At 39.2% G+C, this 12,467-nt stretch overlaps 1 protein-coding gene across 1 annotated transcript; it reads left to right on the top strand.

The window, feature by feature from the left end:
- Positions 1-10,296: 10,296 nt before the first annotated feature.
- LOC135136493 (fibroblast growth factor receptor substrate 2) lies at positions 10,297-12,121 on the top strand. Its single transcript, XM_064065790.1, has 2 exons — positions 10,297-10,555; positions 10,604-12,121. Exon 2 carries the CDS (start codon positions 10,611-10,613, stop codon positions 11,754-11,756), a length of 1,146 nt encoding a protein of 381 aa, XP_063921860.1. The 5' UTR covers positions 10,297-10,555; positions 10,604-10,610; the 3' UTR covers positions 11,757-12,121.
- Positions 12,122-12,467: the final 346 nt, after the last annotated feature.

Genomic DNA, 12,467 nt, shown 5'->3' with positions numbered 1-12,467 from the left:
CTTATGTCTATCTATCACTTCAACTGAGCAAACAAATGCTGATGAAACTTTTCCAAAAATTTCTATTTTTTTTAAACGTGGCCTAGTCAAGCCTAGTAATTCTAGAGAATTACACGCAAATTACGGTTCTAAAATATTTTTAACGATAACTCTAAAAAATCGAGAAATTCGTTTCCAAAAATTTCCAAAAACTTTTTTGAAATCGTTAAAAACTACTACAGCGATACGTCTACAAATATCCTAGAAACGTAGAAAACAATATTAAGTTTTTTTTTCAAAAGCCGTTCAAAACGGCTGCGACTGAGAAGAAAAAATTACCGCATAGACTGAAAAATATTTTCCAAAATTTTTTTTGAAAATATTAAAAGTGGCTCTAGTGAAGCAGAAAAAAAAGCTTAACTACAAAAAAATTTCGTCAAGTTACAAATCTAAATGCTTTTGCTACATTTCTTCAACTAAACTAAAAATTTTCCAAAAATTTCGATTTTTTTTAAACCTGAGCTCTCGATAAACGGAAAAAATATTAAATTATAGAGAATAATGCGCAGACTACGGCGATATCTCTTCTAATAATCGTGAAATTCGTTTCCAAAAATTTCGCAAAATGTTTTTTGAAAGTGTTGAAAATTACTATTTGGGAGCAAAATAGGGCCAAGCTATACAGGAACTAATCAGATTACGAATCTGAAATTCTTTTACCCTCTTCAAATAACTAAAAAATTCGACAAGAAAAAATAGTCAATCGGTAGATAATTCTACACAAACTAAGTATTATAAATCTGGAATTCTTTTTGCGAAATCTCTTCAACTAATTTTCAAAAAAAAATTGTTAACATCCATAGGTTACGAATTTGAAATCTTTTTAAGGTACAGTTACCTTTTTTTAATACAATACAAGTCGTCGCTTTTTTAAAACAAGAAACTTACACTTTGCTTGAAATAATAATTTTTTGATGGAAATATGAATTTTACAATTAGGCTCCGCCGCTTGGTTTGACGACGAATGAAAAGTTCATCAGAACCGAGACTGGGGTGGGTGGGTGGGGCTTAATCATTAGCTTTCTTTTTGTAATATAAGTACTTAGTTTCCTTTGGCCAGTATGATTACTAATATTATTATTATTACTTCTGAAGAACTCATTTCAATTGGTAATTTGTTGTAAAAAATAAGAATTTTGCATGCACACCCGTCAAAACTTTTCGTCCTAACTGTCTTTTTTTAAAATGTAAAACCTTCTCGGGGGTTCCAACTGTCTTTTTAAAAATCTACAACCTTCTCAGTGGCCCCAAATTTTTTTTTTTTAGAATGTGAAACTTTCTCGGGGATCCCAAGTGTCATTTTTAAAAATGTAAAACCTTCTCGGGGGCGTCAAGTGTCTTTTTTTAAGAATGTGAAACCTTCTCGAGGGTCCCAACTAAGTTTTTTAAAAATGTGAAACCTTCTCAGGGGCCCCAAATGGTATTTTTTAGAATGTGGAACCTTCTCGGGGGTCCCAAGTGTCGTTTTTAAAAATGTAAAACCTTCTCGGAGGCTTCAAGTGTCTTTTTTAAGAATGTGAAACCTTCTCGGGGGTCCCAAATGAGTTTTTTAAAAATGTGAAACCTTCTCAGAGGCCCCAAATGGTTTTTTTTAGAATTTGAAACCTTCTCAGGGGTTCCAAGTGTCACTTTTAAAAATGTAAAACTTTCTCGGGGGCTTCAAGTGTCTTTTTTTAAGAATGTGAAACCTTCTCGGGGGTCCCAACTGAGTTTTTTAAAAATGTGAAACCTTCTCCGGGGCCCCAAATGGTATTTTTTAGAATGTAGAACCTTCTCGGGGGTCCCAAGTGTCATTTTTAAAAATGTAAAACCTTCTCGGGGGCTTCAAGTGTCTTTTTTTAAGAATGTGAGACCTTTTCGGGGGTCCCAGCTGAGTTTTTTAAAAATGTGAAACCTTCTCAGGGGCCCCAAATGGTATTTTTTAGAATGTGGAACCTCTTCGGGAATCCCAAGTGTCATTTTTAAAAATGTAAAACCTTCTCGGGGCGCCAAATGTCCTTTTTTAACAATGTAAAATCTTCTCGAAGGTCCCAACTGTGTTTTTTAATGTAAGACCTTCTCAGGGGCCCCAAATGGTATTTTTTAGAATGTGGAACCGTCTCGGGGGTCCCAAGTGTCATTTTTAAAAATGTAAAACATTTTCGGGGCGCCAAATGTCCTTTTTTAACAATGTAAAATCTTCTCGAAGGTCCCAACTGTGTTTTTTTAAATCTAAAACCTTCTCAGTGGCCCCAAATGTTTTTCTTTAGAATGTGAAACCTTCTCGGGGGTCCCAAGTGTCATTTTTAAAAATGTAAAACCTTCTCGGGGGCTTCAAGTGTCTTTTTTAAGAATGTAAAACCTTCTCGGGGGTCCCAAATGAGTTTTTTAAAAATGTAAAACCTTCTCGGGGGCCCCAAATGTTTTTCTTTAGAATATGAAACCTTCTCGGGAGTCCCAAGTGTCATTTTTAAAAATGTAAAACCTTCTCGGGGGCCCCAAATGTTTTTCTTTAGAATGTGAAACCTTCTCGGGGGTCCCAAGTGTCATTTTTAAAAATGTAAAACCTTCTCGGGGGTCCTAAGTGTCCTTTTTAAAAATGTAAAACCTTCTCGGGGGTCCCAACTGTGTTTTTTAAAAATGTAAGACCTTCTCAGGGGCCCCAAATCTTTTTTATAGAATGTAAAACTTTCTCGGAAGTCCCAAGTGTCATTTTTAAAAATGTAAAACCTTTTCGGGGGAGCCAAATGCTTTTTTTTAAGAATGTAAAACCTTCTCGGGGTCCCCAAATGTTTTTCTTTAGAATGTGAAACCATCTCGGGGGTCCCAACTGCCTTTTTAAAAATCTAAAACCTTCTAGGTGGCCCCAAATGTTTTTTTTTTTTAGAATGTGAAACCTTCTCGGGAGTCCCAAGTGTCATTTTTAAAAATGTAAAACCTTCTCGGGGGTCCCAAGTGTCATTTTTAAAAATGTAAAACCTTCTCGGGGGCTTCAAGTGTCTTTTTTAAGAATGTAAAACCTTCTCGGGGGTCCCAAATGAGTTTTTTAAAAATGTGAAACCTTCTCAGAGGCCCCAAATGGTTTTTTTTAGAATTTGAAACCTTCTCAGGGGTTCCAAGTGTCATTTTTAAAAATGTAAAACCTTCTCGGGGGCTTCAAGTGTCTTTTTTAAGAATGTGAAACCTTCTCGGGGGTCCCAACTGAATTTTTTAAAAATGTGAAACCTTCTCAGGGGCCCCAAATGGTATTTTTTAGAATGTGGAACCTCTTCGGGAATCCCAAGTGTCATTTTTAAAAATGTAAAACCTTCTCGGGGGCCCCAAATGTTTTTTTTTTTAGAATGTGAAACCTTCTCGGGAGTCCCAAGTGTCATTTTTAAAAATGTAAAACCTTCTCGGGGGCCCCAAATGTTTTTCTTTAGAATGTGAAACCTTCTCGGGGGTCCCAAGTGTCATTTTTAAAAATGTAAAACCTTCTCGGGGGTCCTAAGTGTCCTTTTTAAAAATGTAAAACCTTCTCGGGGGTCCCAACTGTGTTTTTTAAAAATGTAAGACCTTCTCAGGGGCCCCAAATCTTTTTTATAGAATGTAAAACTTTCTCGGAAGTCCCAAGTGTCATTTTTAAAAATGTAAAACCTTTTCGGGGGAGCCAAATGCTTTTTTTTAAGAATGTAAAACCTTCTCGGGGTCCCCAAATGTTTTTCTTTAGAATGTGAAACCATCTCGGGGGTCCCAACTGCCTTTTTAAAAATCTAAAACCTTCTAGGTGGCCCCAAATGTTTTTTTTTTTAGAATGTGAAACCTTCTCGGGAGTCCCAAGTGTCATTTTTAAAAATGTAAAACCTTCTCGGGGGTCCCAAGTGTCATTTTTAAAAATGTAAAACCTTCTCGGGGGCTTCAAGTGTCTTTTTTAAGAATGTAAAACCTTCTCGGGGGTCCCAAATGAGTTTTTTAAAAATGTGAAACCTTCTCAGAGGCCCCAAATGGTTTTTTTTAGAATTTGAAACCTTCTCAGGGGTTCCAAGTGTCATTTTTAAAAATGTAAAACCTTCTCGGGGGCTTCAAGTGTCTTTTTTAAGAATGTGAAACCTTCTCGGGGGTCCCAACTGAATTTTTTAAAAATGTGAAACCTTCTCAGGGGCCCCAAATGGTATTTTTTAGAATGTGGAACCTCTTCGGGAATCCCAAGTGTCATTTTTAAAAATGTAAAACCTTCTCGGGGGCCCCAAATGTTTTTTTTTTTAGAATGTGAAACCTTCTCGGGAGTCCCAAGTGTCATTTTTAAAAATGTAAAACCTTCTCGGGGGCCCCAAATGTTTTTCTTTAGAATGTGAAACCTTCTCGGGGGTCCCAAGTGTCATTTTTAAAAATGTAAAACCTTCTCGGGGGTCCTAAGTGTCCTTTTTAAAAATGTAAAACCTTCTCGGGGGTCCCAACTGTGTTTTTTAAAAATGTAAGACCTTCTCAGGGGCCCCAAATCTTTTTTATAGAATGTAAAACTTTCTCGGAAGTCCCAAGTGTCATTTTTAAAAATGTAAAACCTTTTCGGGGGAGCCAAATGCTTTTTTTTAAAAATGTAAAACCTTCTCCGGGTCCCCAAATGTTTTTCTTTAGAATGTGAAACCATCTCGGGGGTCCCAACTGCCTTTTTAAAAATCTAAAACCTTCTAGGTGGCCCCAAATGTTTTTTTTTTTAGAATGTGAAACCTTCTCGGGAGTCCCAAGTGTCATTTTTAAAAATGTAAAACCTTCTCGGGGGTCCCAAGTGTCATTTTTAAAAATGTAAAACCTCTCGGGGGCTTCAAGTGTCTTTTTTAAGAATGTAAAACCTTCTCGGGGGTCCCAAATGAGTTTTTTAAAAATGTGAAACCTTCTCAGAGGCCCCAAATGGTTTTTTTTAGAATTTGAAACCTTCTCAGGGGTTCCAAGTGTCATTTTTAAAAATGTAAAACCTTCTCGGGGGCTTCAAGTGTCTTTTTTAAGAATGTGAAACCTTCTCGGGGGTCCCAACTAAATTTTTTAAAAATGTGAAACCTTCTCAGGGGCCCCAAATGGTATTTTTTAGAATGTGGAACCTCTTCGGGAATCCCAAGTGTCATTTTTAAAAATGTAAAACCTTCTCGGGGGCCCCAAATGTTTTTCTTTAGAATATGAAACCTTCTCGGGAGTCCCAAGTGTCATTTTTAAAAATGTAAAACCTTCTCGGGGACCCCAAATGTTTTTCTTTAGAATGTGAAACCTTCTCGGGGGTCCCAAGTGTCATTTTTAAAAATGTAAAACCTTCTCGGGGGCTTCAAGTGTCTTTTTTAAGAATGTAAAACCTTCTCGGGGGTCCCAAATGAGTTTTTTAAAAATGTGAAACTTTCTCAGAGGCCCCAAATGGTTTTTTTTAGAATTTGAAACCTTCTCAGGGGTTCCAAGTGTCATTTTTAAAAATGTAAAACCTTCTCGGGGGCTTCAAGTGGATTCTGGATTCTGGATTCTGGATTCTTAATTTATGGGGGCTGACCGTGGCCAGCCGGCACTTAGGCCTCGCCTTTGGGCCCATTGTACCTTCCCCAAGTCCATATCAGGGTGTTTTCCCGCTCCTCTACTCGTCAAGCCACCCAACTGCTTGAATGTACTTGAGTAATGCAGAGGGTGGAAACTCCCTGATATTTGCCATACTAGGCCAGATGTCCCCTAGTATGGATTCCCTGTAGGAGGCTAGGGCTGGACACTCACGAAGAATGTGCTCAGCTGTTTCCTCTTCTTCATTGCATCCACGACAGATTGGGTCTGTTACCACCCCTATCGTATATAGATGTTTGTTAAACTGGTAATGTCCCGTAAGGAATCCTACCAGTTTACGCAGTTTGTCCCTTGAAAGTGAGAGATAAAATTTCGTCAACTTACGGTCTGGTGTCGCCATACAAGCTCTACTATGCCGACAGCTGCTCAACTTCACCCATATCTGCTCATGGCGTCTCTGGGTATATTGCTTTACGAGTTCGTTCGAGAGGGCGACCGAAGGCGTGATTGCCGGTTCGGATCCCCAGAAGGGCATGCGCGCGGCTCGCTTCGCCATCTCATCTGCCCTCTCGTTTCCTTCGTTGCCACTGTGTCCTTTGATCCAACAAAGTTCCACACTATTCCTCTGCGTTACATACTTTAGCGTTTGTCTGCACTCCCAAACCAGCCCGGATCGAACCATACAGGGGCTTCAAAGTGTCTTTTTTAAGAATGTGAAACCTTCTCGGGGGTCCCAACTGAATTTTTTAAAAATGTGAAACCTTCTCAGGGGCCCCAAATGGTATTTTTTAGAATGTGGAACCTCTTCGGGAATCCCAAGTGTCATTTTTAAAAATGTAAAACCTTCTCGGGGCGCCAAATGTCCTTTTTTAAGAATGTAAAATCTTCTCGAGGGTCCCAACTGTGTTTTTTAAAATGTAAGACCTTCTCAGGGGCCCCAAATCTTTTTTATAGAATGTAAAACTTTCTCGGAAGTCCTAAGTGTCATTTTTAAAAATGTAAAACCTTTTCGGGGGAGGCAAATGCTTTTTTTTAAGAATGTAAAACCTTCTCGGGGTCCCCAAATGTTTTTCTTTAGAATGTGAAACCATCTCGGGGGTCCCAACTGCCTTTTTAAAAATCTAAAACCTTCTCAGTGGCCCCAAATGTTTTTTTTTTAGAATGTGAAACCTTCTCGGGAGTCCCGAGTGTCATTTTTAAAAATGTAAAACCTTCTCGGGGGTCCCAAGTGTCATTTTTAAAAATGTAAAACCTTCTCGGGGGCTTCAAGTGTCTTTTTTAAGAATGTAAAACCTTCTCGGGGGTCCCAATTGAGTTTTTTAAAAATGTGAAACCTTCTCAGAGGCCCCAAATGGTTTTTTTTAGAATTTGAAACCTTCTCAGGGGTTCCAAGTGTCATTTTTAAAAATGTAAAACCTTCTCTGGGGCTTCAAGTGTCTTTTTTAAGAATGTGAAACCTTCTCGGGGGTCCCAACTGAATTTTTTAAAAATGTGAAACTTTCTCAGGGGCCCCAAATGGTATTTTTTAGAATGTGGAACCTCTTCGGGAATCCCAAGTGTCATTTTTAAAAATGTAAAACCTTCTCGGGGCGCCAAATGTCCTTTTTTAAGAATGTAAAATCTTCTCGAGGGTCCCAACTGTGTTTTTTAAAATGTAAGACCTTCTCAGGGGCCCCAAATCTTTTTTATAGAATGTGAAACTTTCTCGAGAGTCCCAACTGTCTTTTTAAAAATCTAAAACCTTCTCAATGGCCCCAAATGTTTTTTTTTTTAGAACGTGAAACCTTCTCGGAGGTCCCAAGTGTCATTTTTAAAAATGTAAAACCTTCTCGGGGACCTCAAATGTTTTTCTTTAGAATGTGAAACCTTCTCGGGGGTCCCAAGTGTCATTTTTAAAAATGTAAAACCTTCTCGGGGGTCCCAACTTTCGTTTTTAAAAATGTAAAACCTTCTCGGGGGCGCCAAATATCTTTTTTTAAGAATGCAAAACCTTCTCGAGGGTCCAAACTGTGTTTTTTAAAATGTAAGACCTTCTCAGGGGCCCCAAATGTTTTTTTATAGAATGTGAAACCTTCTCGGGAGTCCCAAGTATCATTTTTAAACATGTAAAACCTTTTCAGGGTCCCCAAAGGTTTTTTTTTAGAATGTGAAACCTTCTCGGGGGTCCCAAGTGTTATTTTTAAAAATGTAAAACCTTCTCGGGGGCGCCAAATGCCTTTTTTTAAGAATGTAAAACCTTCTCGGGGGTCCCAACTGTTTTTTTTTTAAATGTAAAATTTGTCAGGGTCCCCAAAGGTTTTTTTTAGATTTTAGAATGTGAAACCTTCTCGGGGGTCCCAAGTGTTATTTTTTAAAATGTAAAACCTTCTCGGGGGCGCCAAATGTTTTTCTTTAGAATGTGGAACATTCTCGGGGGTCCCAAGTGTAATTTTTAAAAATGTAAAACCTTCTCGGGGGCGCCAAATGTCTTTTTTAAAAACGTAAAACCTTCTCGGGGGCCCCAAATGTCTTTTTTAAAAATGTAAAATCTTGTCGGGGTCCCCAAAGGTTTTTTTTTTAGAAAGTGAAACCTTCTCGGGGGCGCCAGATGTCTTTTCTTAAGAATGTAAAACTTCTCGGGAGTCCCAACTGTCTTTTTTAAAAATGTAAAACCTTGTCAGGGTCCCCAAAGGTTTTTTTTTAGAAAGTGAAATCTTCTCGGGCGTCCCAAGTGTCATTTTTAAAAATGTAAAACCTTCTAGGAGGCCCCAAATGTCTTTTTTACAAATGTAAAACTCTGTCAGTGTCCCCAAACGTTTTTTTTAGATTTTAGAAGGTGAAACGTTCTCGGGGGTCCCAAGTGTCATTTTTAAAAATATAAAACCTTCTCGAGGGCGCCAAATGTCTTTTCTTAAGAATGTAAAACCTTCTCGGGGGTCCCAACTGTGTTTTTTAAAAATATTAAACCTTCTCAGGGACCCCAAATGTTTTTTTCTTTTAGAATGTGGGACCTTCTCGGGGGTCCAAAGTGATATTTTTAAAAATGTAAAACCTCGGGGACGCCAAATGTCTTTTTTTAAGAATGTAAAACCTTCTCGGGGGTCCCGACTGTGTTTTTTAAAAATGTAAAACCTTCTCAGGGCCCCCAATTTTTTTTTTTTAGAATGTGGAACCTTCTCGCGGTCCCAAGTATCATTTTTAAAAATGTAAAACCTTCTCGGCGGCTTAATCATTGGCTCTCTTTTTTTTTTAATTATATATAGTTTTCTTTAAATGACACGATGCTCAAAAACAAGTCTTGCGTTGTAATTCTTATAGAGAAATAATAAGGATTTTGCATTAAATTCTTGACCCTCGACGATTATAAGAAAATCATTACAATTGAGATAGGGCGGGAAGAAGAAGAAAAACCTTAAAACATGTTCAACATGGAAAATTTGTATCTATAAGGAAATATTGATTTTGCAATTAGGCTCCGCCCCTCGGCTTACCACGAATAGAAAAAAATCATCAGAATTGAGATAGGGTGGGTGGGCGGGGCTTACATTTTGTCTTTTTGTTTCGATATGTGTAGACTTCTTTTCACAACATGAAACTTAAAACATGTTTAAAATAGAAAATTTCTATAAGGAAATATCGATTTTGCAATTAGGCTGTGCCCCATAATTGCAAAATTCATATTTCCTTGTAAAAGTATACCATTTAACTAAGTTTCTTGTTGTGAAAAGATGACCTATGTATAAAAAAAAAAAACAAGACCAAATATAAACTCCGCCCACCCGCCTTGTCTTTTCTCAGAAGGTATATCATTTGCCAAAATCCGTCTTATTTTAGTAGCTACTAGCCCCGGCGACCCGTCTTCTATTTGCTTAGAGAAATCTCATTTGCCAAAATCACTCTTATCTTAAACAGGTGCTAGCCCCACCCACCCACCCCATCTTTTCTTAGAGAGTATCACATCTGCCAAAATCAGTCTTATCTTACCAGGTACTAACCCCGCCCACTGGACCTCTATTTGCTTAGAGGGATCTAATTTGTCAAAATCAGTTTTATCTTTGCAGCTACTAGCCACGCCCACACACCAGTACGATTACTTGAGAACTTGTTTTACATAAAACAAGGATTTTGCACACATATCTGTCAAAACCACTCCCAACTTGCCCACTTTCCAAAATAAATTGTCCACTTTTGACACATTTCAAGTCAGATTTAGTCGACAAGATTGTGAAATGACGTCATCAGTTTTTTTGATGAGAAGAAAGAAGTGCGAGTTTTTGGGCGATACTTCGTAGATATAGAAAATGAAATTCAAAAATTTCCAGAAAATGTTCTTTTGAAAACGTTAAAAATTTTGATCTGAAAATCGTCTTGCAATATCTCTTCAATCAACCGAAAAAATTCAAAAAATAGTCGCACTAAAATGGTTCAAAACGTCAAAAGTGGATCCATTTGAGAGGGGAAAATTGTCGATTTACGAATTTTTGTAATACATCTTCAAATAATCGCGAGAAATAGAAGTAAATTCTTGTTTATTGTAGTTTTATGTGTCAATTTTGAAAAAAATTGATCAAAAAAACACAAAATTATGGTTTGTTGAGCTTACTTTGTGATAATATGGATAAATAGGTGTGAAACGAAATAACAGTGATTATATCAGGTGGTCTTAAACCGCATTAAATGAATGATAAATTGATGTATTTTCGCTTTGTCCCACCTTTATCTCCGATAAATTGTCTCGTTTGAATCTAGGGTAATGAAATATTTATTTTAGCATGTTGGCAACGGCCCGACAGTCCGTGTCTGTCAGAGATGTGTCACAGCCGCCAGCCATCCATGTATCTTTCAAGAAAAGCACAATGGCGTTAAATTAGCAAACGTCTGACGTTTTTGATTTTATTATGTGAAAGAAACCAATACCAAAGTAATTTTCAACCAAAGAAACCCGTAACGTACCGCAAAATGTAATAACCCCCCAAAACCAAAGAAATCCACGCAAATCATGACTATAAAACCAAGTGTCCACGAGAACAAGCTTTAATAGAATATTGTAAGTACCCCCCTTACCAACCCGCCCCGTTTAACCCACCCACCCTAGGTACAAAATGGGTTGTGTTAGCAGCAAGCCTGACATAAACGACCAGCACCCGAACATCTTCCAGGTGTCGAACGTCAACGATCAAGGCGATTTAGTCAGTCCCGGGCAGCTAGAAGTCACCGAAACCGAACTAGTCTTATACCAAAGAGGCAAAAACCCCACAATATGGCCGCTGCGCTCCCTGCGGAAGTACGGCTTCGACTCGGAGATCTTCAGCTTCGAGTGCGGCCGGAGGTGCCCCACCGGCCAGGGCATCTACGCCTTCCGCTGCCGCAAGGCCGAGCAGCTGTTCAACAAGGTCCAGCAGCACATCGTGCGCAACTCCAGCGACGAGGCCAACCCCATGGGGGTGAGCGTCATCAACCCGGAGTTCCCTGTCCCGGCGGCCTGCACCGGCCCGCCCGTACAAAGACGCATACCGTCCCAGCCCGAGGGCTACCTCAACCCCGTGGCGGCCCCCAACAGCGTGCGCCCGCACCCCAGTCTGAGTCGCCCGGGCTCGCTGACGAGCAACGGGCCGCTGAGCCCCGCGGGGGCGTCGCCGCCGCCCGACTCGGCGCAGGAGCACAACAACAACAAGCGCGGCAGCCTGGGGGCGGAGTACACGAACTCGGGTACGGTGGAGGAGGGGCTGCCGAACTACGCGAACCTGGGGCTGGTGGCGTCGCCGACGGCGACGGTGCCCGCTGAAGGTTACATCACGGTGATGGATAGTCCGTGTCACTTGTACATGAACGTGGACGCCGCCGCCAAGGAGGGGAACGGGAGCGACGAGGACTCGAGGCACTGCTATGCCAACATTGACACCAAAGAACTAGAACATTTAAGGCCGTTGCTGAAGTCCAGCATCGACACCCCGTTGCCGAGCGTGCCGCAGACGCCGACCGCTCTCTACCTCGCCGTGCACGAGGTCAACTACGCCGAGCTGGATTTGGACCCGGGGAAGAGTGATGTCGCGGCCTCTCAGGTCACGCCCGAGAGTCCGAACAAGTCCAAGAAGAGCTATGCCACGATAGATTTCCAGAAGACGAACGCGCTGTCGCAGTCAATAAATCCGCCGATGGAGGTGGAGGAAGGCAGCAGGAAAACTAGACATAATTCTACTATTAGTGATGTAACAACTACTAGGCATAGCAACTCACTAAGTGACTAACACATCGAATTATAATACAAATTTTGTGATTATGTATGATTTATTTAATAAGGTGACGAGGTTTTCGTAATTTTTCCAAGGTGTTTCTTTTTACAGACCGCGACTAAACATCGATTATTGCAAAGGGCCTTTCGTTTTGTCACCTTATTAGGTACTTGTGATTATCTACAACATGTAAATTTGTCAACTTTTCTTTTGTAAAAACAAATTTACAAATGCCAAAGATATTTGATAATTGTTAATGATTTAAGTATGTATAAAAAAGGTGATGTATTATTTTAGTATATTATACATTGCGAAAGTAACTAATTATAGTACAGTTAAATATATTATATTTAATTTTTAATAAATGACATTTTACAAGTTTCGCTTTAGCTCTCTCCCCACCCTATCCGCTTTCCCACCTTTTTTCAGAGTCGTTCAAAATTAAGATTTTCACATTCATAATCAAATTCAGCTATTTTTGACGTTTTCAAAAGAATATTTTTTGAAATATCCGGATGGTTCTCCAAAAAAGGATTTTTTCAGTTTGTTTAGAGTTGTAATTAATGATCTATTGATGTCACATTTTATATATATTTTAAGAGATGGTAAAACATCAACAATGGAATGACGTCGTCTCCAAATTTTACAACAATAAATGTTACTTAAATTTTTTGATTTTTCAGTTTTTTGAATTTATCGTTTCACGATTTCTAGAATTCTCGATTT

This window comes from Zophobas morio, unplaced genomic scaffold (assembly GCF_036711695.1).
Source record: "Zophobas morio isolate AGI-343-1 ecotype UQ-CSIRO unplaced genomic scaffold, CSIRO_AGI_Zmor_V1 ptg000026l, whole genome shotgun sequence".
Taxonomy (NCBI): Eukaryota; Metazoa; Arthropoda; class Insecta; order Coleoptera; family Tenebrionidae; genus Zophobas; species Zophobas morio.
Note: the sequence above shows the minus strand (reverse complement) of the source record. Positions and strands in the feature narration are given on the sequence as shown.

Coding starts and splice junctions, on each gene's coding strand:
- LOC135136493 (XM_064065790.1), top strand. CDS start 10,611: ATGGGTTGTGTTAGCAGCAAGCCTGACATAAACGACCAGCACCCGAAC.